The following is a 26,636-nucleotide window of genomic DNA, read 5'->3' as shown; positions in this document are numbered from 1 at the left end:
GTGGTGGCGGGCGCCTGTAATCCCAGCTACTTGGGAGGCAGGGAATTAGTTGAACCCAGGAGGTGGAGGTTGCGGTAAGCCAAGATCACGCCACTGCACTCCAGCCTGGGCGACAGACAGAGCGAGACTCCATTTCAAAAAAAAAAAAAGATAAACTGTCTTTTATTTTGTGGAAAATGTACAAGTTGTTATTTGAGATAAAGGTACTGAATCATTCATTAGCTGTTAGATCTGGAAGAGAGATTTTTTTTTTTTTTTTTTTTCTTTTTGGAGACAGAATCTCACTCTGTCGCCCAGCCTGGAGTGCAGTGGCATGATCTCGGCACACTGCAACTTCCGCCTCCCATGTTGAGGCAATTCTCATGCCTCACCCTCCCTAGTACACCCTCCTTGGGACTACAGGTGCATGCTACCACGCCCGGCTAATTTTTTTGCTTTTTTAAAGTTTGAGATGGAGTCTCACTGTTGTCGCCCAGGCTGGAGTGCATTGGTGTGATCTTAGCTCACTGCAACCTCCACCTCTGGGGTTTAAGTAATCCTCCTGCCTCAGCCTCCTGAGTGGCTGGGATTACAAGTGTATGCCTCTACACTCGGCTAATTTTTTGTATTTTTAGTAGAGATGGGGTTTTACCATGTTGGCCAGGCTGCTCTTGAACTCCTGACCTCGGGTGATCCGCCCGCCTCGGCCTTCCAAAGTGCTGGGATTGCAGGCATGAGCCACCGTGCCTGGCCAGTTTCTTTGTATTTTTAGTAGAGATGGGATTTCTCCATGTTGGCCAAGCTGGTCTTGAACTCCTAGCCTCGAGTGATCTACTTGGCCTCCCATAGTGCTGGGATTACAGATATGAGCCACCGTGCCCAGCCAAGAGATCTTAAAGTTTGTCCAGTCCAGTGGTTTTGAAATTTTATTACCCATTAGAATCATCTTGGAAATTTTTGAAATTTTGTTTCCTGGGCTCTGTGGTTGCCCTAGCCCTTCTGTTCAATATGAATTGTTTTCTCTTAGCCTGCTAGGCACTTCTCTGCCATTTTGTTTCCCACCTACCTACAGTTGTGCCCTAGTTAGGTAATAATGTTGATTAGATGTGGAAGCATCTGTACTAAAGATTTGTGTTGATGCTACAAACATTGGTATAATATTCACTAATTTAGCACATCTTTAATGTCAGTTATGGGAGACACGTCTGAGGTACTGAGGATATATTGATGGCAAAGAACATTTCCTTAGACTTCAGTTTTTTCTTGAGCTCTTAGAAAACTTTGCCTGAAGGTATTTTGATGTTTGAAGTAGAGTAATTTTGCAAAGTTATTTCCCATGAGTTTTTTTGTTGTTTATCGTGTGTGTTCATTTAAAGCCTCTGTTAACAATATCTTAGTTTATAATATTAGAAAATCACATTGCCTATTGAATCCTACTCCCTGCTTCTGGGTTCACTTGTGCCGAAGTACTTGTACTTATTTGATCCAAAGTCTGCAATTGGTAAATTTCAGTTGTAGTTTGTTTAAAAATTTAAAAAGTTACAACTTTCTCCCATTTGTTCTACAATTTTGTATTTCTTTTTTTTTTTTTTTTTCTTTTTTTGAGACAGACTCTTGCTCTTCGCCCAAGCTGGAGTGCAGTGGTGCAACCTCAGCTCACTGTAACCTACCTCTTGCCTTCTGAGTTCAAGCGATTCTCCTGCCTCAGCATCCCAAGTAGCTAGGATTACAGGTGTACACCACCACGCCCAGCTAATTTTGTATTTTTAGTAGAGATGGGGTTTCATCATGTTGGTCAAGCTGGTTTCGAACTCCTGACCTCAAGTGATCTACCTGCCTTGACCTCCCACAGTGCTGGGATTACAGGCATAAGCCACTGTACCTGGCCTACAATTTTGTATTTCATCCAGCATTTCTAAGGATGTATTCAGGTTGAGGAGAGACTGTAATTAATCTTAGTTGTGTGGTTCCGCAGAAACATGTATCATGACATATCATGGAAGGAGAAATCTCAAACAATACAGAAAAATTGTCCCCCTATTTACTACCTTCTGCTTTTTTGTAGGAATCACTCTTTGTATTTTAAGTCTCTTTTGTATTCTTTAATGAAAAAAAATTTGCATATGTCATTAGATGTTTTTGTGTATTTGTAAGCAAAAAACCCAAAAATTGTAACAACAAAACAAACTGGCTGGGTGTAGTGGCTCATGCCTGTAATTCTAGCACTTTGGGAAGCTGAGGTGGGAGGATTGCTTGAGTCCAGCAGTTCAAGACTAACCTCAGTAACACAGTGAGACCCCGTCTCTACCAAAAGTACAGAAATTAGCTGGGCATGGTGGCATGTGTCTGTAGTTGCAGCTACTTGGGAAGGCTTAGGAGGGAGGATCACTTGAGCCTGGGAGCTTGAGGCTGTAGTGAGCTGTAATTATGCCACTGTACTCCAGCCTGGATGACAGAACGAGACTCTGTCTCCAAAAAACAAGCTGTTTACCTTTTCTGTACCTTTTTTACTTTCTACATGAATATATATGTAAATATCCGCCTTATATTTTTAATGGCTGTATGATATTCTTTTATATGGGTATAATTAGTTTAGTTCATCCTCTTGCGATAACAATTTCTCTTTTCAGTTTGTTTTTAAAAGCAGTGCTGCAAAGAATATATATGCATGTATCAGAAAATTTTTGTAAATGTTGATTTTTTTTTTTTTTTTGTGACGGAGTTTCACTCTTGTTGCCCAGGCTGGAGTGAAATGGCGCCATCTCGGCGTACTGCAACCTCCACCTCCTGGGTTCAAGCGATTCTCCTGCCTCAGCCTCTTGAGTAGCTGGGATTACAGGCATGCGCCACCACGCCTGGCTAATTTTGTATTTTAGTAGAGATGGGGTTTCTCCATGTTGGTCAGGCTGGTCTCGAACTCCTGACCTCAAGTGATCCATCTGCCTCAGCCTCCCAAGGTGTTGAGGTTACAGGCGTGAGCCACCACACCCAGCCGTAAATGTTGATTCTTATTGAACACGTGGGTACCTTACAATAATAATTGTTTGATTTATACTTTACTGATAATTATTTAGTCCTTTCTAGATTCAACTCCCATTACATTAAAAAAAATTTTTTTTTTGAGATGGAGTCTCACTCTGTTGCCCAGGCTGGTGTTCAGTGGCACAATCTCAGCTCACTACAACCTCCGGTTCCCGGGTTCAAGTGATTCTCTCCCCTCAGGCATGAGCCACCATACCCGGCTAATTTTTGTATTTTTAGTAGAGACAGGGCTTCGCCATGTTGGCCAGGCTGGCCTCAAACTCCTGGCCTCAGGTGATCTGCCCGCCTCAGCCTCCCAAAGTGTCAGGATTACAGGCGTGAGCCACTACGCCTGGCTCCATTACATTTTTTTTTTTTTAACATTTATTTATTTGTTTAGAGACAGAGTCTCGCTCTGTTGCCCAGGCTGGAGTGCAATGGCGCAATCTCGGCTTGCTGCAACCTCTGCCTCCGTGTTTCAAGTGATTCTCCTGCCTCAGCCTCTTGAGTAGCCTGGATTACAGGTGCATGCCACCACAGTCGGCTAATTTTTGTATTAGTAGTAGAGATGGGGTTTCACCATGTTGGTCAGGCTGATCTTGAACTCCTGACCTCGTGATCCGCCCGCCTCAGCCTCCCAAAGTGCTAGGATTATAGGTGTGAGCTGCTCGGGTAGCTGAGGCAGGAGAATCACTTGAACCAGGGAGTCGGAGGTTGCAGTGAGCCGAGATTGCACCACCACACTCCAGCCTGGCGACAGAGCGAGACTCCGTCTCAAAAAAAAAAAAAAAAAAATCAAACAAACAAAACAAATATGTTGCTCTGAGCCCTTCTTAAAGAAATCAACAGAGGATAAACATCACACAAGTGAAGAACAGAACAGTCATGCCTGAACCTACTTGAGATATTAGGATTTAAATACATGTGAGGTTTATGATTAAAGAACATTAATGCCGACAGGAGATCGAGACCATCCTGGCTAACATGGTGAAACCCCATCTCTATTGGAAATACAAAAAATTAGCCAGGCCTGGTGGCATGCGCCTGTAGTCCCAGCTACTTGGGAGGCTGAGGCAGGAGAATTGCTTGAACCCAGGAGGTGGAGGTTGCAGTGAGCCGAGATCACGCCAGTGCACTCCAGCCAGGGCGACAGAGCGAGACTCCCATCTCAAAAAAAAAAAAAAAAAAAATTAATTCAGTGTCATAAATCCGGACAGATCAGGGGTAAAATAAAAACTGAAAGAAAAATAAAGAGACTAGTATTTTTAGAAAATAAAATTGTTAGATCAGAAGTTATACATTCAGTTTTCATGACTTGTGCAATTTTAAATTGAGAAAACACTGTCTTATAGTCTAGCAAATCAAAATTTTAGTTTGTTTATATTCCTTTTTTCGTACCTGTATTTATGATACATTGAAATTATAGCATATAATTTCATGTAATTTTATCATTAAATTTGTTAGGACAGCATTTTAATTAATTAATTAATTAATTTGAGACAGTCTTGCTGTGTCACCCAGGCTGGACTGCGTTGGCACAATCTCTGCTCACTGCAACCTGTGCCTCCCAGGTTCAAGTGATTCTTCTGCCTCATCCTCCTTGAGTAGCTGGGACTACAGGCGTGTGCCATCATGCCCGGCTTATTTTTGTAGTTTTAATAGAGACAGTATTTTGCCATGTTGGCCAGGCCGGTCTCAAACTCCTGACCTCAAGTGATCCACCCACCTCGGCCTCCCAAAGTGCTGGGATTACTTTTGGAGGCCGAGGCAGCCTCCCACTTTGGTAAGCCACTGTGCCCAGCCAGGAAAGCATTTCAAAGTGTTATTTGGTTTAGTAAGTAATAAGTAATACTGTAGATGATGCCTTCATGACTGTAGATGGCTTTGTTTTATTTTATTAAGAAAAATTCCTGAGTGTAATTTCCTGGATCGAAAGATAAAGACATCTCTAGTTGGGCCGGGCGCGGTGGCTCACGCCTGTAATCCCAGCACTTTTGGAAGGCCAAGGCGGGTGGATCACAAGGTTACGAGTTCAAGACCAGCCTGGCCAAGATGGTGAAACCTCATCTCTACTAAAAATACAAAAATTAGCTGGGCGCGGTTGTGGGTGCCTGTAATCCCAGCTACTTGGGAGGCTGAGGCAGGAGAATTGCTTGAACCTGGTAGGCAGAGGTTGCAGTGAGCTGAGACCTCGCTATTGCATTCCAGCCTGGGCAACAAAGCGAGACTCTGTCTCAAAAAAGAAAAAAAAAGATACCTCTAGTTATGTACTATTTACAGTTTTTTCCCCTAGAAAGATATTATCATGGCAGTGTACAGATGTATAAGCTTTAGTGAAATATCAGGAACTTTGGGTATTAAGAACTTTAAAAAATATGTAATTTAGTCAGCATAAAATGGTAGTTTTAAGTTTATAGTTCTTTTAAGTATTAGGTAATTGTGCTTATTTGATAATTTGATTGTTGGAGCCTTTGAGCTAATTATACCAATGTTACAGGTAAGGTGATAAGATCTGAGAGGTTAAAAGCCTGTCAGTCCTGGCTGTTGGGGAGACTGAGGTGGGAAGATCTCTTGAGCCCAGGTTTTTGAGGCTGTAGTGAGCTACCGTCATGCCACTCTACTCCAGCCTGGGTGCCAGAGTGAGACCCTGTCTCTGAGAGAAAAAACAAAAAAGGTATTTAAGTAATTTTTTTGTTTTTGAGATGGAGTTTCGCTCTTGTTGCCCAGGCTGGAGTGCAATGGCGTGACCTCAGCCCACTGCAGCCTCCGCCTCCCGGGTTCAAGTGATTCTCATGTCTAAACCTCCTGAGTAGCTCTGATTACAGGCATGCGCCACCACGCCCGGCTAATTTTTGTGTTTTTAGTAGAGACGGGGTTTCTCCATGTTGGTCAGGCTGGCCTCCAACTCCCGACCTCAGGTGATCTGCCTGCCTCAGCCTTCCAAAGTGCTGGGATTACAGGTGTGAGCCATTACTTAAATACTGGTCTGGTATTTAAGTAATTCTAATGAGTATTTAAGGTTGAGAATTATGTTATAAAGGTTCGAAATAATTGCGGTCATGTTTAACATTTTTCAGATAATCAAGTGTTTTCTCTATGGGCCTATTATGAGAACTACCTGGGCCCTGTCTCATATACCAAAACAGACTTTTCTTAGCAACATCCCCAAATGCATATTTTTAAGTTTTCCAGTTGAGTCTGATCAACTAAGTTTGGCATACTTTTTTGAAAGAGCTTTGGAATAAGGAGAGGTTTGGCCTGGCATCCCAGTTGAATCATGTAATAGCTGGGGCAACTTTATAATCTGTCTGAATCCTTTTTTTTTGCATAATTTATAAATGTCTGTTTTTAATCTGTAAAATGGGGAGAACAATATTTACCTTGTTATGGTTATGATGCCTGTCTTGCTATTGTTATGAAGTTTGGGTTATTGGTACCTTAGATTAACTTTAGCTGTAGTATTATATGAGTCAACTCTTGAGTACAGGTGTTTATTAAGAAACATTCAGTTGAGGTAATTTGTTCACTTTAGACATTTCAGATATAAAGAGAAAAGGAAAATAAAAGCAACCAGCAATTGTGCCATCCAGAGTATTTTAACATTTTCTTATTTTAAAATATATGCATGTATACATACATAATTTTATACAAAATCACACACAAAGATTTTTAGCTTTGGAGATTTTTAACGTGGAAAGTTTATACACTACTTCTTAGATGTGCAATACAAATGTATTTTTCATTATCTTACTCTGGAACCCCCCCATTCTTGATATGACAGGGATTGGTGATAGTGGAAATGCTTTTTTGTTGTTGAAAAGTCTTGTTTATATCAGCATTTATCTTTGCTTTCTTCTTTGAAGAATTTTCTCCTCACTCCTCTTCTTCGTAAGACATGGGCTTAGTTAGGGAGGAATTTCATGCTAATTGTGTTGTGAGGGAGGTTCCTTGGGTTTTATGTCATGATTCCTGTTTGTCTGGTCTGGTTCTTAAGTGCTCTCTGCTGGTGTCTCTGAAGGCATGTGTTTGGGCTTTGCATTTGCTGCTGAAAACAATTACAATTTGTTATTTTATTTTAGAGACAGTTCTGCTATGCAACCCAGGCTGGAGTGCAGTGGCGCAATTTTGGCTCACTGCAACCTCCGCCTCCCATATTCAAGTGATTCTCGTGTCTCAACCTCCCGAGTAGCTGGAATTACAGGCGTGCACCTCCATACCCAGCTAATTTTTGTATTTTTAGTAGAGATGGGGTTGCGCCATGTTGGCCATGCTGGTCTTGAACTCCCAACCTCAGGTGATCCGCCTGCCTTGGCCTCCCAAAGTGTTGAGATTCCACCCGTGAGGCACCACACCTGGCCCTGATTTTTGTATTTTTTGTAGACAGGGTTTCACTGTGTTACTCAGGCTGGTCTCGAACTCCTCGGCCGAAGTGATCCGCCTGCCTCGGCCTCCCAGAGTGCCAGGATTACAGGCACAAGCCAGCCTACCTATTTTAATTTCTTGACGTAAAGATGAATTTTTATTTATTTATTTATTTGTTTTTTTTTTTTTTTTGAGATTGAGTCATCTCACTCTGTTGCCCACCTGGGCTTCCCAAAGTGTTGGGATTATAAGGCGTGAGCCACTGCGCCCAGCCAAGATGAGTTTATTACATGTTTTTCCCCTAACAATGAACTTGTTTTTGAGACGGAGTCTTGCTCTGTCATTCAGGCTGGAGTGCAGTGGCACAATCTCAACTCATTGCATCCTCCACCTCCCGGGTTCAAGTGATTCTCCTGCTTCAGCCTTCTGAGTAGCTGGGACTACAGGCGCGCGCCACCATGCCCAGCTAACTTTTGTAGTTTTGGTAGAGTTGGGGTTTTGCCTTGTTGGCCAGGCTGGTCTCAAACTCCTGGCCTCGAGTGATCCTCCTGCCTTGGCCTCCCAAATTACTGGGATTGTAGGCGTGGGCCACCGCACCTGGCCAAGAATGAACTTGAATACTCTTTTTTATATACGTGAAGAAACATGCTCAGAAAGGATATTTATTTAATTACCCAGCTTACATTATTATAAAATGAGTAATATACCAATATATTGCCAGTGATAGAGAACTTCTATGCTTATTGGTATAAAAATATGGAAAGGGAAACTAAAAATATTAATATGCAGTCATTATTTTATAGATCTAATGAGACGTCAAGAAGAACTCAGACGCTTGGAAGAACTTAGAAACCAAGAGTTGCAAAAACGGAAGCAAATACAACTAAGGTAAAAGAAGATCATTTTAAGAAACGTGAATTCTATGTCTTATTAATAAAAACTCCCCACAACCTGTTACAAGTTGTATAAATTGAGTATCACAGGAAAAATAGAAAAATTGCCCATTTTAACCACGTACAGTGAATTACTTCGTAATGTAGCATAATTCTTTGCTAGTTTTTAGCTGGTTAAGGGCACTTTGAATGCTAACACTTTGAAGTTAAACAAGGGTTTTAGGTATTATTATATGTAATTTATTGTAAGAATATGCTGTGAATATCCATTTTTCCAGAGATGGATATATTTGTGTTGCTCTTATTTATTTTGTTATGTGTATAACTCTACTATGAATATCTTTATGTAACTTTGTGCTTCTGATAATCTTTAAACAAGATTTCTGAGGCTGGGGGCAGTAGCTCATGCCTGTAATTCCAGCACTTTGGGAGGCTGAGGTGGGCGGATCACATGAGGTCAGGAGTTCGAGACCAGCTTGGCCAACATGGTGAAACCCTGTCTCTACTAAAACTAAAAAATTAGCTGGCTGTGGTGGCACGTGCCTGTAATCCCAGCTACTCGGGGCGTTGAGGCAGGAGAATCGCTTGAATCCGGGAGGCGGAGGTTGCAGTGATCTGAGATCTTGCCACTGCACTCCAGCCTGGGCTACGCAGTGAGACTCCATCTCAAAAAAAAAAAAGATTTCTGGAAGTTGACTCCGTGTTAAAAGGGGTTATGGGGACTTAAAATCTCAGTACATAATAGACAATTGTGATGGTCAGCTTGAAATCTTTTAGGTTAAATAAGGATGTTTGAGAGAGTGGTTAATTCAAGATATATAAACCCACATTGATAGCTCACCTTGTGCCTGTGGTGTTTAATTGCAAAATACAATGGTATAAACATTACTCTTCAAAGGTTCAAAAATCATACTAGTTAGGAAATATTATGAACAAAGCTATGACAGTTAAAGCAAATGTAGAAATCTGTTTTTGAAAATAGTATTTGCTTTAAAAATGTAAAGTGCTTGTGGTAAGAAAATAAGGTGTTCATGGGGAAGTAAAAGTAAAGAAAAAAGTGAAAAACCGTGAACAAATTTGAAGCTTCTGTGGTCTACAGATAGGTGATATTCTGTATATTTTGATGTATTTCTTCAAACTTTGTACCTGAGTTTATCAATTTATAAATATTTCTATATGATTTTACTCTACCCAATTCATTCTTTTTTTTTTTGAGAGGGAGTTTCGCTCTTGTTGCCCAGGCTGGAGTGCAATGGCGCGATCTCGGCTCACAGCAACCTCCGCCTCCCGGGTTCAAGCCATTCTCCTGCCTCAGCCTCCCGAGTAGCTGGGATTACAGGCATGTGCCACCACGCTCGGCCAATTTTGTACTTTTAGTAGAGACGGGGTTTCTCCATGTTGGTCAGGCTGGTCTCGAACTCCGGACCTCAGGTGATCCGCCCACCTCGGCCTCCCAAAGTGCTGGGATTACAGGTGTGAGCCACCGTGCCCGGCCCCAATTCATTCTTAAATCATATTCCCTGGACAGACAGCATTAACATTTCACCTAGGGAACTGTTAGGAATGTAGTCTCAAGCCTCCCTGCAGAACTACTGAATGAGAAACAATAGTGGTGAGGCCCAGCCACCTGGAACCCTCCAGCATTCAGATAGATCTGAAAGCTTGAGAACCACTGTTTTTTTTTTGGTTTTTTTTTTGTTTTTTTTTTACAACTCTCAACATCATGAATGTGCCTTCCTCAGGAACCTTTTTTAAAACTTCTCTTTTTTCCTTTTTATACAGACGTGTTCAAATCTCTTCTATTTTTTTATTTTATTTTATTTTGGAGACGGAGTTTCGCTCTTGCTGCCCAGGCTTGAATGCAATGGTGTGATCTTGGCTCACCGTAACCTCTGCCTCCCAGGTTCAAGTGATTCTCCTGCCTCAGCCTCCTAGCTGGGATTACAGGCTTACGCCACCATGCCCACCTTATTTTGTATTTTTAGTAGAGACAGGGCTTCACCATGTTGGCCAGGCTGGTCTTGAACTCCCGTCCTCAGGTAATCTACCTGCCTCGGCCTCCCAAAGTGCTGGGATTACAGGCGTGAGCCACCATGCCCGGCCAGATCTTTTCTATTTTTAACAAAGACAACGAAACCTCCTCTCCCCTAACGTAAAGTCTTACCTGAATCCAGCTTTTTCCTCTTAAAACTTAGAGATGACAGCTAGGCTTTTTGAAATTATACCTACCCCTCATGTAAGCAAAAAATAAATCATTAAAACCAAACTATATGAGGGGTGGATTCCAAAATAGGATACAAAAATACAAGAAATTAACCTAATTGTCTTACAAATGAATAACATCATCACATTGAAAGGGGATAGGGAAGAAAACAAGGAACCTAAATAACTGGAAAATAGTGTGTTGACTGGATATCATAATACTAATCATGAGAACCATACATAAATTCTGTAAGCTAGTTAGGCGTATGGGCTAGTAGTTCTGAAACCACTTTGTGTGTATACGTTACATGAACAGATTAGTACCTACAGTCTTTTGTATCTGTGGGTTCTACATCTATGGATTCAGCCAACTGTGGATTGATAATATCTGGGGAAAAATTGTGTATATACTAACATTAACAGACTTTTTTAACTTGTCATTCTCTTTTTTTTTTTTTTTGAGATGGAGTCTTGCTCTTTCGCCCAGGCTGGAGTGCAGTGGCGCAATCTCGGCTCACTGCAAGCTTCGCCTCCCAAGTTCACGCCATTCTCCTGCCTCAGCCTCCCAAGTAGCTGGGACTATAGACGCATGCCACCATGCCCGGCTATTTTTTTGTATTTTTAGTAGAGACGGGGTTTCACCGTGTTAGCCAGGATGGTCTCGAACTCGTGACCTCGTGATCCTCCCGCCTCAGCCTCCCAAAGTGCTGGGATTACAGGCGTGAGCCACCACACCTGGCTAACTTGTCATTCTCTAAACCGTGCAGTATAACAACTATTTACATAGCCTTTATATTGTGTTAGGTATTATAAGTAATCTAGAGATGCTTTTAAGTGTGTAGGAGGACTTTTTTTTACTTGTCGTTCTCTGTAAACAGTGCTGTTTACGTAGTCTTTACGTTGTATTAGGTATTATACGTAGAGATGCTTTTAAGTGTGTAGGAGGATGTGCATAGGTTATATGCGAATACTACACCATATGTCAGGGAGTTGAGCATCAGTGGATTCTGGTATCTGGGGGAGGTTCTGGAACCAATCCCCTGCACATACCAAGGTATGACTGTATATTGTGGATAATGAGAGTTTCTCATCATTAGAGAAAGATGAACGGCTAAACTTAAAATCCTGTGTGAGTGTGATTTGAATCAGAGGTATGAACTCTGTGGTGTTTAATATTGACAAATACATGCAGAAATATAGATGTGTGTTTATGTATGGGTTAATATGTATACATATACTGTATTTTATTTTTAATTAAAAAAAAATTATTTAAGAGACAAGGTCTTGCCCTGTCACTCAGGCTGAAGTGCAGTGTTGCAATCATAGCTGACTGTAACCTCGAACTCCTGAGCTCAAACAATCCTGCCTTAGCCTCCCAAGTAGCTGGGATTATAGGTGTTTACCACCACACCCAGCTAATTTTTTAATTTTTATTTTTTTGTAGAGATGGGATTATGCTATGTTGCTTAGGCTGGTATCAAACTCCTGGCCTCAAGTGATCTTTCCTGCCTCAGCCTCCGAAAGCACTGATATTACAGGCATGTGCCACCATGCCTGCCCCATATGCTGTATTTTGTGGCTTTTTCTACTGAGAGGCCCTAGAAGCTTCAGTAACAATGAACATAACTGGTGCCTCTATCTTTAATAATAATTGCTACAGACAAGCTTTTTTGATGGATACCAAAGTTGGTAGGCAAAACTTGAGAAACAGCGTTTTTGCATAGTCTCAAATTTGTATACAAATGGAAAAAATATTAAATTTAAAGTGGAGAAACCCAGTAGACACCACCATAACCAAACACTAAATTTCATATCACCTGTAATAAGACAGTTGACATCAGGAGCCCCTTGATATGATTCACTGAATGGGATATAACATTATTTCTGTGATATTCTTACCAGATATGCATAATCATTCCAGTTATGAGAAAAAAACCCAAATTCAAGGACATTCTACAAAATAATCAGTTCTCTTTAATAGTGTCAGGTTCATGAAAGATAGAAAGACTGAACTGTTACAGACTGTTGGAGACTAAGGAGAAATAACAACTAAATGCAATGTGGGATTCTGGATAAGGTATTGGAACAGAAGAAAGGTGTTAGTGGGCCTGTGGTCCCAGCTACTTAGGAGGCTGAGGTGGGCGGATTGCTTGAACCCAGGAGTTCTGGGCTGTAGTGCACTATGTCGATTGGATGTCCGCATTAAGTTTGGCATCAATATGGTGACCTTCTGGGAGCAGGGGACTACCAGGTTACCTAAGGAGGGGTGAACTGGCCCAAGTCAGAAATGGAGTAGGTAAAAACTCCCGTGCTGATTAGTAGTGGGATAGCGCCTGTGAATAGCCACTGCACTCCAGCCTCGGAAACATAGCAAGACCCTGTCTCTTAAAACAAATAAACAAGCAAACAAAAAACATAGGAAGACCCTGTCTCTTTTAAAAAAAAAATCAGTGAGGAAACTGGTGAAATTTTAGTAATGTCTATAGTTAATTATAATATTGTGCCAGTATTCATTCCTGGTTTTCATAATTTTGTACTATGGTTATACAAGGGGTTAATATTAGGGGAAGCTCGTGAGGCACATAGAGGACACGTTGCTGATTTAATCATAGGCTGAGATGTGGAATACTTGTTGCAGATGTAATTTTTAATTTTATTTTATTTTATTTATTTTTTCGAGACGGAGTCTCACTCTGTCGCCCAGGCTGGAGTGCAGTGGCGCAATCTCGGCTCACTGCAAGCTCTGCCTCCCAGGTTCATGCCATTCTCCTGCCTCAGCCTCCGGAGTAGCTAGGATTACAGGCGCCTGTCACCACACCTGGCTAATTTTTTGTATTTTTAGTAGAGATGGGGTTTCACTGTGTTAGCCAGGATGGTCTCGATCTGCTGACCTTGTGATCCGCCCGCCTCGGCCTCCCAAAGTGCTGGGATTACAGGCTTGAGCCACTGTGCCTGGCCTGAAGATGTAATTTTTTATTGCGTGATTTTTTTTTATTATGTAATTTCAGTATACAGGGGCATCAGATTTAATTTAAAATTCAATTAACTGAAAATATCTCAATATAAGGTGATAATTTGATGGGTAACCTTTATGTTTGACCAAATTCTAGTAAATACAGGCAGTAATAAATCTGTTACAATCTTAGTTTTTCCTGGTGGCTGGGGAGTTTCTTTTGAAATTAGCTGTAAGAATCTTGATTTAAGAAGTGTGAACAACTTGCCTTAAAATTGAGTAGTTTTTGGCCGGGCGCGGTGGCTCATGCCTGTAATCCCAGCACTTTGGGAGGCCGAGGCAGGCGGATCACAAGGTCAGGAGATCGAGACCATCCTAGCTAACACGGTGAAACCCTGTCTTTACTAAAAATACAAAAAATTAGCCGGGCGTGGTGGCGGGCGCCTGTAGTCCCAGCTACTCGGAGTCTGAGGCAGGAGAATGGCTTGAACCCAGGAGGCGTAGCTTGCAATGAGCGGAGATTGCGCCACTGCACTCCAGCCTGGGTGACAGATGGGACTGCGTCTCAAAAAAAAAAAAATTTTTTTTTGAGTAGTTTTGCAGTATGTATAAAGGAAAGAAAAAAAGATTATGTCTGGGAACTCATATATATTTGCAAGATGGAGCAAATGAAGAAAATTGTCACAATTAAATTGAAGAGATTTATCTGGCTGAGGCTGCTGCCAAGTAAGATAGCTTTATTTGTTAACAAGCCAAATAGTCTGAATTCTGCCTTTGTGCTTTACTTTAGTTGGAAGATAGAAAAACTGGCCTAGGACAGTACATTTTGAGAGAAATGTATTTGGAGTACACAAGTTTCTGGTTTTACTTTCAATGCTATAAATAAATTATTTAGTTTTTCATAGGTAACTTAATTCTTCAGAGGTTGTGGCAGGTACCGAAGGAAGACCAGGATGAGGGGCTTACATGAACTGGTTCAGTCTGTGACTTGACCACTTAGTAGTTATTCCTTTGTTTTGTTTGTTCACTTATTCCTTCATTCCTTCTCTTTCCACCCATTTACTCACCTACCCACTTCGTTTCTTTGTTTTTTTTTTTTGAGACAGAGTTTCGTTCTTGTCGCCCAGGCTGGAGTGCGGTGGTGCGATCTCGGTCGCTGCAACCTCTGCCTCTTCGATTCAAGTGATTCTCCTGCCTCAGCCTCCCGAGTAGCTGGGATTATAGGCGCCCACCACCCTGCCTGGCTAATTTTTGTATTTTTAGTAGAGACGTGGTTTTACCATACTGGCCAAGCTGGTCGCAAACCCTTGACCTCAGATGATCAGCCCACCTTGTCCTCCCAAAGCGCTGGGATTACAAGCATGAGCCACCGCACCCGGCCCCACTTCCTTCCTTTCTTTGTTTTTTTTTTTGTTTGTTTGTTTGATTTTTTGAGAAGGAGTCTCGCTCTGTCGCTCAGGCTGTAATGCAGTGGCGTGATCCCGGCTCACGGCAACCTCCACTTCCCAGGTTCAAGTGATTCTCCTGCCTCGGCCTCCTGAGTAGCTGGAATTAAAAGTGCACGCCACCACGCCCGGCTAATTTTTATATTCTTATTCTTATTATTTTTTTTTTTTTTGAGAAGGAATCTTGCTCTGTCGCCCAGGCTGGAGTACAGTGGCGCAATCTTGACTCACTGTAACCTCTGCCTCCCGGGTTCAAGAGATTCTCCTGCCTTAGCCTCCCAAGTAACTGGGATTACAGGCGCCTGCCACCACGCCAGGCTAATTTTTGTAGTTTTAGTAGAGACAGGGTTTCACCATGTTGGCCAGGCTCGTCTCGAACTCCTGACCTCAGGTGATCTGCCGGCCTTGGCCTCCGAAAGTGCTGGGATTACAGGCGTGAGCCAGTGCGCCTGGCCCCCACTTCCTTTCTTAAGTCATTTAGCGAATTATTATAAAGCCCTTCTTCTGTCTTGGGCTCTGTGTTGGATGTGGAGCCATAGTGCTGAACAATAACAGCAAGGAGGTTTCATCCAGTAGGCATCTTTCAGAATCCTGCAAGAATATTTGAGACCTGTAAATAATTAATGGGCCTCAAAATAAAACAAATTGTAAAATTGAAATTTTATTAGTTTTCAATTAAATGTAACGTGAAGGATTTAAAATTTGTCATAATTATTAGTTCTCCTCTCCTTAGTAGTTCCATTTGTGAATATAACCTAGAAAGCAATCCTTGACCTGAAGAGGTAATTATACCTGTATAATTATAAAGGTGGTCATTAAAGCATTTGTGGAGTAGAAATAATTGAAAGCAAACATATATGGACAACAGGAATGTTTCTGTATGCTGTCATTAAATTTAGATTACAGAATTTTCTGTGTGGTGTAATCACTAGGGCAATGCTCCTGTTCCCCTAATCATTTCCAATGTGGTATATAAACTTTTTCATACCCTCTTCTATGGTTTTAAAAATCATTTTTATTTTATTTTTTAGACAGAATCTCACTCTGTCACCCAGAATGGAGTGCAGTGGTGTGATCACGGCTCCCCGCAGTCTCACCTTATGGGGTTCAAGTGATCTTCCCACCTAAGCTTCCCTAGTAGCAGGGACTGCAAGCGTGTGCCACCAGGCCTGCCAAATATATATATATTTATATTTATATATATTTATAAATATAAATGTTTATAAATATATATATTTATAAATATATATATAAATATAAAAATATATATTTATAAATATAAATATAAATATATATATTTTTTTCTTTTTTCTTGTTTTTGAAATGGAGCCTTGCTCTGTCACCCAGGCTGCAGTGCAGTGGCATGATCTCAGCTCAGTGCAACCTCCGCCTCCCGGGTTCCAGCGATTCTCCTGCCTCATCCTCCTGAGTAGCTGGGATTACAGGTGTGCGCCAACACACCTGGGTAATTTTTTTGTATTTTTAGTAGAGATGGGGTTTTACCATGTGGACCAGGCTGGTCTTGAACTCCTGACCTCAAGTGATCTGCCCGTCTCGGCCTCCCAGAGTGCTAGGATTACAGACATGAGCCACTGTGCATGGCCGTGGCTAATATTTTCTATTTTTCGTGGAGAGAGGCTGTCACTCAAGTGATCCTCCCACCTTCGCTTCTGCCTCAACCTCCGAAAGTACTGGGATTACAGGTGTGAGCCACCAAATTCGGCCATAAAAATGGTTTTTAAAAGCAGTAATAGCAATACCATTCTTTTACTTGCCCTTTTTCCTGACATTTGCATCGCAGACATTCTTTCATGCCAGTAGATAGTAATCCACCTCTGTAACAGATGTGTTTCTTGTCTCCCAAGGTGTCAGTGAACCTTGTCTCCCATTTATAACTGATTAATGTGTCCTTGACCTTTTGCTTTTATAAATAACGCCACAATATATATCTGTGTATACATATGTCCCTGCACATTTGTGCATACGTTTCTGTTTACTGGAAATAGGTTTGTTCATTTAAAATTATGTGGTAGAAGTGGGCCCCCAACAAGGTCAGTGTGTCTACTGTATTGTCTTTGTAATTCGGAAGCTTTGAGACTAAAAAGTTGGTGTTTTTTTTTTTCTTTTTCTTTTTCTTTTTTTGTTTGAGATGGAGTCTCGCTGTATTGTGCAAGCTGGAGTGCAGTGGCGCAGTCTCAGCTCTCTGCAACCTCCGCCTCCTGGGCTCAAGCGATTCTCCTGCGTCAGCCTCCCAAGTAGCTGGGATTACGTGCACGTGCCACCGCGTCCAGCAAATTTTTGTATTTTTAGTAGAGACAGGGTTTTACCATGTTGTCCAGGCTAGTCTTGAACTCCTGACCTCAGGTGATTCACCTGCCTCAGGCTCCCAAAGTGTGGGATTACAGGCGTGAGCCACCGCGCCCTGCCAAAAGTTTTTCTATGTATCCTTATTCAAGTGGCAATCTGACGTGAATCCATTTGATGGCAAAAGTTGATCTGAACTCCTGTTATGTGAAACCTTTATTACCTCCAGAGTGTGAATGTTTTATCTTACTGCAGAAATACTAATGTGGTTGATTATGGGGTGCTGCCCCAGATCCCACTGAGCATATAAGTATATTATTAGTATATTGACCCTTTTTAAAATGAGAAAAACTGAATTTCAACACATTTGACCTTTATTGGATCTTCCCATCGCCACCCACACCCATGAATGTGAAGTATTTTCTTCACAGTAAAATGTATGAAATGTGTTAATATCCAGGAAATGGATTAACCAGTTTACTTAAAGATTATTTTTAAAGATTATACTAAGAGTTATATAGAGAGTAAGACAACAATCTTAAAATAGTCCAGATTTTGCATGAAATCCCTTAGGAACATTTTTGTTCATGTGGTCTGACATGAAGTTCTGAGTTTTTTCTCTGGTAATAGAAGAAATCACCATGTCTTTTAATTAGTGGACTCAGATTTAGCGGGAGTGTTGTGCAACAAACAAGAACAAGGTATCTTGAAATTTGAGGATTTGCAATTCTAAATGTAGGAAAAGTACGTTATAAGAGTAATCTGGAAAACGACACCTAATAATGGGGCATCAGCTTTATACAGCCTTCACTATATAAATTACTTTTGCAGTTTTATTGGTGGAGGGCATACACCTTGAGTATCCATTATGGGAAATGTTTAACACCAGAATAAGTATTTTGGATTTTTTCACATTTTCAGTATTTGCATTGTGTTTACCAGGTGAGCATCCTAAATCTGAAATGCCCCAGTGAGCATTTTTTTAAACATCATGTTGGCTATCAGGAAGTTCCAGCCGGGGTGTTGGGGCTCACGCCTGTAATCCCAACACTTTGGGAGATTGAGGCAGGCAGACCACTTGAGCCCAGGAGTTTAAGACCAGTCTGGGCAACATGGCAAGACCCTGTCTCTACAAAAGTACAAAAAATTATCTGGGCATAGTGGCACGTGCCTGTAGTCCCAGCTACTTGGGAGGCTAAGATTGGAGGATTGCTTGAGCCTGGGAGGTCAAGGCTGCAGTGAGCTGAGCTGAGACTGGGACACTCCAGCATGGGTGACAGAGTAAGACCCTGTCTCAACAATAACAACAATAACAACAAATCCAGATTTTGGAGCATTTCAGGTTTAGAAAGATTCAAGAATGCTTTCAGATTTTTGGTTTAGGGAAACTCAACCTGTGTATATTTGAATTTGCATTGGTTTAAATGCCAATATAATGTGAGTCTGTTACTTCAATATTACTATATAGATTTTTCCTCTTAAAAGTAACCATAGACAGTAATGTAAATGTTTATGCTATAACACTTAATTTCTAAAAGCAGATTGTGGACTGACACCTGCTTCAGGGGATTTCTTTCAGTGGGTTGATGAATATGGGGAGAGAGGAGTTGGTAAGGCTTCCTTTTGGAAATAGGATTTTTGTCTAGGCATTGTGGTTTTTTGAGGTGGCTTATCTCTGGATATGTTCTGAGTGGCTTTAAGAACTGTGCAGTGCCAGTGATAGATCAGTAGATCTCAGACTTTTTCTGTTTTTTTTCTTTTTTTTTCTGAGACAGGGTCTCACTGTTGCCCAGTCTGGAATGCAGTGGCGCTATCTCCACTCACTGCAACCTCTGCCTCCTGAGTTCAACCTATTCTGGTGCCTCAGCCTCTCCAGTAGCTGGGATTATAACACACCTGGCTAATTTTTGTATTTTTAGTAGAGATGGGGTTTCACCATGTTGGCCAGGCAGGTCTTGAATTCCCGACCTCAGGTGATGTACCCGCCTCAACCTCCCAAAGTGCTGGGATTACAGGTGTGAGCCACCATGGCTGGCTGAGATTTTTTCCTTTCTATAATAAGAGAGTACATGTTTCAGCTTTTTTTGACTCTCAATTTCTTGAATATATGCAAATAACTATCCTAGTTATGATTTTACTTTGTTTTTCTGGTTTACCTTAGCTAAGTTACTTTATTTCTTTGGCTTTTTTGATTTATTAAAGGCTTGGAGTGACATAGAAGGAAGGTAAATTTAGGATGCCGTGGTCAGTCGTGATTACAGGTTTGGCATAATATGATTGCATAAATGATTTCATTTTACATGAAGTAAAATGTCCAATGGCAGCTCACATGTTATGATGCTGAAATTTTTATTTAAAAAATTTTCAGACATGAAGAGGAGCATCGGCGGCGTGAGGAAGAAATGATCCGACACAGAGAACAGGAGGAACTGAGGCGACAGCAAGAGGGCTTTAAGCCAAACTACATGGAAAATGTAAGTAAACTACTAGTTAACTAAAATGATTTTATATTTTGAGGTTTATGATGTATGTTTAGAATGCTTTAGATTTTGGTTTATACAGTAGTCTTTTCTAAATTCATCATGTTTGATAAATTAGTGATTTTCTTAACCTCTCATAGGTGGTAAAGTAAAATTAGTTTCTGAAGATATCTATGTTTTATGAAGTGGATATTATATTTTTTCCTATTATTTTAGTTGATCTTTAAAAAACATATGCTATTAAATTAGAAATCTTGATATATACATCATTTCCACTTGACTGATTTTCACCACATACTAATATTGAAACATCTCTATTTTGGAAGATTTCAGACATGTACAGAAGGATTGTAGTATGTACTCATCATCAGCCATAACACTTATAAACATATGGCCAATCTTTTACATCTTTAAGTATAACCACTTTGTTTCCCAATTTATGTTATTTGAAATACCTGATTTCATGTAATTTTATTTTCAGTATGTATCTCTAAAAGATGAGGACTTTTTAAAAAAATCTTTATCATATTTTAAAAATGGTCAGCTCTTTCATCTTAACTAATTAAAGCCCAGATTTGCACAGGTCTTAATTTTTTTTTTTTTAAACATTTGGTTTCTCTGAATTGACTGTTATATCCAGCCTCTTTTAGTCTATAGGTTTTCTCTTCCTGTCTTTAATATTTTAGTAACCTTTTTTTTTTTTTTGGAGACGGAATCTTGCTCTGTCGACCAGGCTGGAGTGCAGTGGCACGATCTCAGCTCACTGCAACCTCTGCCTCCCAGGTTCAAGCGATTCTCCTGCCTCAGTCTCCCAAGTAGCTGGGATTACAGGTGCGCACCACCACACCTGGCTAATTTTTGTATTTTTAGTAGAGACGGGGTTTCACTATATTGGCCAGGCTGGTGTCGAACTCTTTACCTCAAGTGATCTGCCCACCTCAGCCTCCAAAAGTGCTGGGATTACAGGTGTCAGCCACCATGCCCAGCTGACATTTCTAAAATAGATCATCTATTGTTTCATAAGATTATGCTTATAGAAAAGCATTAGGTGACAATATACCTTCTTTTCTAGTAGTTACTTAAAGTGTGTATCGCATACTTGAAGCATCATGATAAAATTAATTTGGCTAGAGTGTAAGTTGGCAAGCTCTAGCCTGGGACTACTGCCTGGTTTTTATTACTCCACCACAGAGATACTGATGGTGCTTCTGTTTTTAAAGGGTTATTGCAAAAGAAAGAATAATATTATAAATGATTTGTGACCCGCAATAACTTAAAATATTTTTTTCTGACCTTTTTATAGTGTCTGTGGAAACCTGGGCTGGAATATTCATGTTTTTTTTAAAATTTTAAAATTAGTATTTATGGTAGATAGACCACAAAGTTACTATGCTCTTAACTTTTTGGGGTATCCGTATTTCAAATAGTATGTAAATGAGGTATGATAATTGTGTAACACTGACTAGTGTTCTATAAGTTTATTTGTGATTAGAAGTGATATGAATCTACACAAATTTTTCACTATTTTGGTGTCAGTTTTATTTGGTTCCAAGCTTCACAGTGCCTCTTACTACTGCAAACTTAAGCACTAAAAGCAATATGAATGAAAGCTCTACCTATCTCAAATATTTTGTGTTAATGGAAATATATTAATAGGAAATTATTGTATTAAGAATGCATTGAGGCCATTCTGGCAGTTGTTCTTCATTTACTTTGAAAACTGTCTTTGGAGAAAATTGTTAAACAATTTTAATGCTGTGTGTGTGTGTGTGTGTGTGTGTGTGTGTGTGTGTGTGCGTGTGTGTGTGTTTAAGCTTTGAAATTAGGCCCTCTTATGTGCTTTCTCTTTATTTCACTGTTCAGTTTAAAGGGAGGAATCAAATGGTAAGTGTTCAACTTGTCCAAGTAATGAGTAAAGTTGATTTTCTTTGTTAATTTTAAGATGCCACCTCTCTCTTCTTGTCTTCCTAATAGAAATATTCCAACACAACTAAGAGTTATGGGACTTTTAAGTATAAAATAAATATTGATTTACATATTTCATGTTTTAAATAATAATTTCATGTAACAAAGAAAGAGTGAAAATACTTGTCATATCTGGTCATCTTTTTGTTTGTCAGCCTTCAACTTGATCATAATTTTATGACACATGGGAATATATTTTTAAGAGTTTCAAGGATGTAAGCCAGTACTTCATCAATATCAGTTGTCAGTTTTATTTAATACTTGATTTTTCCTTAGAAGACAAACTTTTTGATAATTGCTGTTGTAACTATAAATTAAACAACATTTTTTACTCATTTAGGATAACATTCAACTGCCTTAAGAATGTATACATTTTAATAATATGTCTTAATTGCATTTAGGTTTGTCTTTACCATAATATAGAGTGTATTCAATTTTTTTTCCAGGCAGTATTTACTAAGTGGAAATTTTCTACTTATCACAATTTTTGGACACATTAAGAGCTATTATTCTGGAAGCAATGAGAATTTTATGAGATTGCTTTTTATAATTGTCTTGTGATTGTTTTCATATTAGGTTACTCCACCAACTGTAGATTAAGTAGTTTAAACACTTCAGTACTTACCAGTCTTTATGGGAAAAATCTGCATTGGACTAAATGACAGATTTTAGTTCTAGCATTTGGTTGATGCAGTTTCTTGGAGTAAACATTGCTTCTTGGGAAAATGTTAATGTCATAAAAATATCCAAACGTCCATCTTATTTTAGCTTTAGTTATTGTATCATGTAGTTATGAAATATTTGGGTTAGGAAAATTGGGGCGATGTTTAAATTGTATGTTACTTGGTTTTAAAATTTGAGAAGTTTCTTTTTTTTTTTTTTTATTTATTGAGACAGAGTTTCACTCTTGTCGTTCAGGCTGGAGTGCAATGGGATGATCTCAGCTCACTGCAACCTCTGCCTCCTGGGTTCAAGCGACTCTCCTGCCTTAGCCTCCCGAGTAGCTGGGATTACAGGTGCCTGCCACCATGCCCAGCTAATTTTTGTATTTTTGGTAGAGATGGGGTTTCACCATGTTGGCCAGGCTAGTCTCGAACTCCTGACCTCAGGTGATCTGCCCGCCTTGGCTTCCCAAAATGCTGGGATTACAGGCATGAGCCACCACACCCAGCCGAGAAGTTTCTTTTTCTTGTATGGTACATATTAATGTTTGCCTTTTCAATAAAGAAAAGAATAATTTTTCATACCCTTTTCAGGTTTCCTGCATTGAACTAAATATATACCTGACTTAGTATTAAAGCTTATTAGTCCCATTTGAGTAGTTGGGAATAGCCCTAGGTGTTTCAACACAGTTTATTCAACACACATAATAAACTTGAGAATAAAGGTATGTTGTATGCTAAGGCAACAGTTTGACTCAGTTGTATTTCTTTGCTTGTCAGAGGCATTCCATTGTAGCACCCGAGGGACTGTGAGGCCAGAATGATTAAGGGAATGTTGGCAGAGGCTAGCAGTGTAGTGCTTCTTCCAAGGACAATGTAAAACATTTTTTTTCTTTTAGAGATGGGGTCTTGATATGTTGCCCAGGCTGGGCTCAAGCAGTCCTCTTTCCTCATCCTCCTGAGTGGCTGAGACAACAAGCATATGCCACTGTGCCCAGCAGAACAGTGTTTTTCCAATGTACGTAATAAACACTCAAGGAGCTTTTAAAAAATGTGGGTTCTTAGATCATACTACTAATAATTGATTTGTTTTGTGATCCAGGTAGATTGTAATACATTGATCTTTGATCACATTTTTTTGCTAAATCCAGTAGTTTTCAACCTTGCAATATATTTGTGGAACTTAAGGAAAAATGCCTGAGATTCAGTCCTCCAAGTATTTTGATTCAGTGTGTCTAGGTTGGTACCAGGAGATATACGTGTTAAAGAAAACTCTACACCTTGCTTATTTCTTTTTGGCAGCGAAGATTCAAAACTACTGGCCTTGTATTGAAGTGAGACATACTGAAATGAAAATAGTTGAATTTTTCATGGGTCCTGGGAGTGTTAGTGGAAGGCATGCTTGATGTGGTTCAACATGGTGTAAGATTTATATAGGATGCAATTTATTTATTTATTGATGGTATCTTGCTGTGTTGCCCAGGCTGGAGTGCAGTGGCTATTGACAAGTGTGATTATAGCACACTACAGCCTCAAACTCCTGGGCTTAAGTGAATCTTCCTGCCTCAGCCTCCCAAGTAGCTGGGAGAGTAGGCATGCTGCTGTACCCATCTTTCTTCATTTTTTTTTTTCTTTTGATTGGGTCTCCCTGTGTTAACCAGGCTGGTCTTGACCTCCTGAAGCTATCCTCCTGTCTCAGTCTCCTGAATAGTGGGACTACAGTTGCCTACCACTGCATATGGTTATATATCTATCTTTAGAACACGGTTCAAACAGTATGACATTCTACGTGAATAGTACCCTGCAGAATTTGGGTGTGGCAACCTTGATTTGGGCTTTCAGACTATATGTGCAGGACATATTATCTCAAACTATGCATCAATTTTGCGTGCATAGTTCTAATAATTTTAATTGTCTCATCCAGTCGAGGGGTTGACAGACTAGAATAGACCAGGCTCAGTTCACGTGCTGCCTATTTTTGTAACACTTTTTTTTTTTTTTGTTTTGTTTTGTTTATTTTGCCCTACAAAAACTGATTTGAATAGTTGTGACACAACTATATGAGACTGTATTGAGACTACATGGCCTGCCAAGCCTAAAAAATATTTACACCTGACCCTTTACCTGAAATGTTTGCTGACCTCTGAATCCGAGAGTTGAAGGGAATCTATAAAAAGTGGCTCATATTACCAAACTCGTAGAGCTTGTGAAGAATAATGCAAATCTATTCATTTATATATTCTTTTCCAGTGTTTTTAGAAGGCTTACCGAGCACAGTACCTCATATTCCAGATCCAAGGATTCCTGAGGAATCCAAATTAGTATCCAGAAGGTTCATTGGTAGTCATGGTTATAAACCAGAGCAAAAGTTAATGGGAAGAAATGGTAAAGAGTCACTGCATTGCAGCTGACACCTGGGATTTTAAAATCTTTTTTTCGTTTTTGAGATGGAGTCTTGCTCTGTCGCTTAGGCTGGAGTTCAGTGGCGCGATCTTGGCTCACTGCAACCTCTGCCTCCCAGGTGCAAGTGTTTCTCCTGCCTCAGCCTCCAGAGTATCTGGGATTACAGGCATGCGCCACCACGATTGGCTAATTTTTTATTTTTATTTTTATTTTTATTTTTGAGACGGAATCTTGCTGTCTCGCCAGGCTGGAGTGCAGTGACATGATCTCGCCCCACTCCAACCCCCGCCTCCCAGGTTTAAGTGATTCTCCTGCCTCAGCCTCCCAAATAGCTGGGACTACAGGCGTGTGCCACCATGCCTGGGTAATTTTTGTATTTTTAGTAGAGATGTGGTTTTACCATGTTGGCCAGGATGGTCTCGATCTCTTGACCTCAGGTGATCCGCCCGCTCGGCCTCCCAAAGTGGTGGGATTACATGTATGAGCCACCACGCCCGGCCCACGCTCGGCAAAGTTTTTGTATTTTTGGTAGAGACGGGGTTTCACCATGTTGGTCAGTCTGGTCTCGAACTCCTGACCTCGTGACCCGCCCACCTCGGCCTCCCAGAGTGTCGGGATTACAGGGTGAGCCACCGTACCCGGCCAAAATCCCTTTAGTTCTAGTCAGTAGAGGAATAAAGCACTGTTCTTTCAAATGTGAACCCCTCTTGATCAGTATTGTCCAATCTGGCCTGTTCTTTAACCAGTCAGCCTCTTTTCCTGCCTCTTGCATGGGCTTTTTGTTGTTGTTTCTTTGTTTGTTCATCTATCATCTCTTGCTTTAATCGTAACCTAACTTTCCCTGATGTGGCATGTGTAAAACTGAAAAACAGAAACTATCCAGTAAAAAAAAAAAATTCCATTAATTTATGCTTTCAGAGAAGAGTGATCCTGTTGTTATTTACTAATGAATAGATACAGATTTATTTTCTGAAATGGTTTGAGAAGATTCCGGAGCAGAAGTTACAGTTTTGTGGTTTCCACATGGCCTCCCTCTTTTTCTACAGTTTTTAAAGCTCTAATGAGGAATTTATGTTGCTTAAGATTTGTTTTTTGAAGTCTAAACTCCTGAAGCATTTCAAACAAAAGACACATTTTACAAGGGATTTTTATGGCCTCTTCATTAAGTGATGGAAATAACTAAAGAATTATTTGCTGAAGGATTTGATGTGAGATTTAAGTGTGACCTGCTGGACTGGTAGGCTTATTTATGGTATAATGATGGCCTAGTCCCAGTGGTTTGGACATGTTGGTGAAAATCAAAATGGATAATAACAGACACTGCAGTGGTCTCATATGTAATGTTCTAGTTGTGACTAGTTTCGGTTGTTAATGTTTTTACTTATTCATTAAAATAATTTATTACAAGCCAAGGATTTTTCTCAATATTTGGCATGGTACATAATTGTAACTTAACTTAGACTTTTGTGATCAAATAAAAACAAACGTATATATAAGTTTGTAATGTTTACACATATTCTTAGAATTGATTTGTAGGATTTTGCTGATTTGGGATAATTGGTTGAAGGTATGTGTCAGTTTTAACCAGGTGTTGAGTTATTTGATCACTCCTCCAAAGATTATTTAATAATTTTAATAATACCTAATGATGTGTGGGAAACCGTGGAATTTTTCATACAAACTGGGACAAATGAACATGGATACTATTAAAATACTGCCTACAATAGGCATAAAATGGCCTTTCTTAGGTGAACCAGGAGGTATAGTTAGCCTAATCATATGCTGTGATTATTAGTAATGGTTTTCTGTGTTATATCATTCATATTTGTAAATCTTTTTTGAATGACTACTTGGAAATGATGACTGAATCTCATACTATGTACACACTTCATCAGAGGACACTTAATTGTATTGATTAACATTTTTTTGATCTTACCTTCCGTTAGAGTTTCAGAGAGGTTTATAAT

At 40.1% G+C, this 26,636-nt stretch overlaps 1 protein-coding gene across 13 annotated transcripts in view; it reads left to right on the top strand.

Moving 5' to 3' along the window:
• Positions 1-26,636, top strand: part of PSPC1 (paraspeckle component 1) — a 130,108-nt gene that overhangs the window by 30,651 nt on the left and 72,821 nt on the right. For 12 of the 13 annotated variants that reach the window (XR_010130488.1, XR_010130485.1, XR_010130489.1 and 9 more), the window contains exons 5-6: positions 8,166-8,250; positions 19,528-19,633. Coding sequence is in view for 5 of the 13 variants with exons in the window: in XM_063697166.1 (XP_063553236.1) it covers positions 8,166-8,250; positions 19,528-19,633 (191 nt within the window). In the remaining 8 variants the exon portion in view is untranslated. Of the gene's footprint in view, positions 1-8,165; positions 8,251-19,527; positions 19,634-21,502; positions 23,898-26,636 lie in introns of those variants that run through there. The other variant, XM_031001187.3, reaches the window with a different exon arrangement.

Source organism: Gorilla gorilla, chromosome 14 (assembly GCF_029281585.2).
Source record: "Gorilla gorilla gorilla isolate KB3781 chromosome 14, NHGRI_mGorGor1-v2.1_pri, whole genome shotgun sequence".
NCBI lineage: Eukaryota > Metazoa > Chordata > Mammalia > Primates > Hominidae > Gorilla > Gorilla gorilla.
The sequence above is the reverse complement of the archived record's forward strand: the minus strand, read 5'-3'. Positions and strand labels throughout refer to the sequence as shown.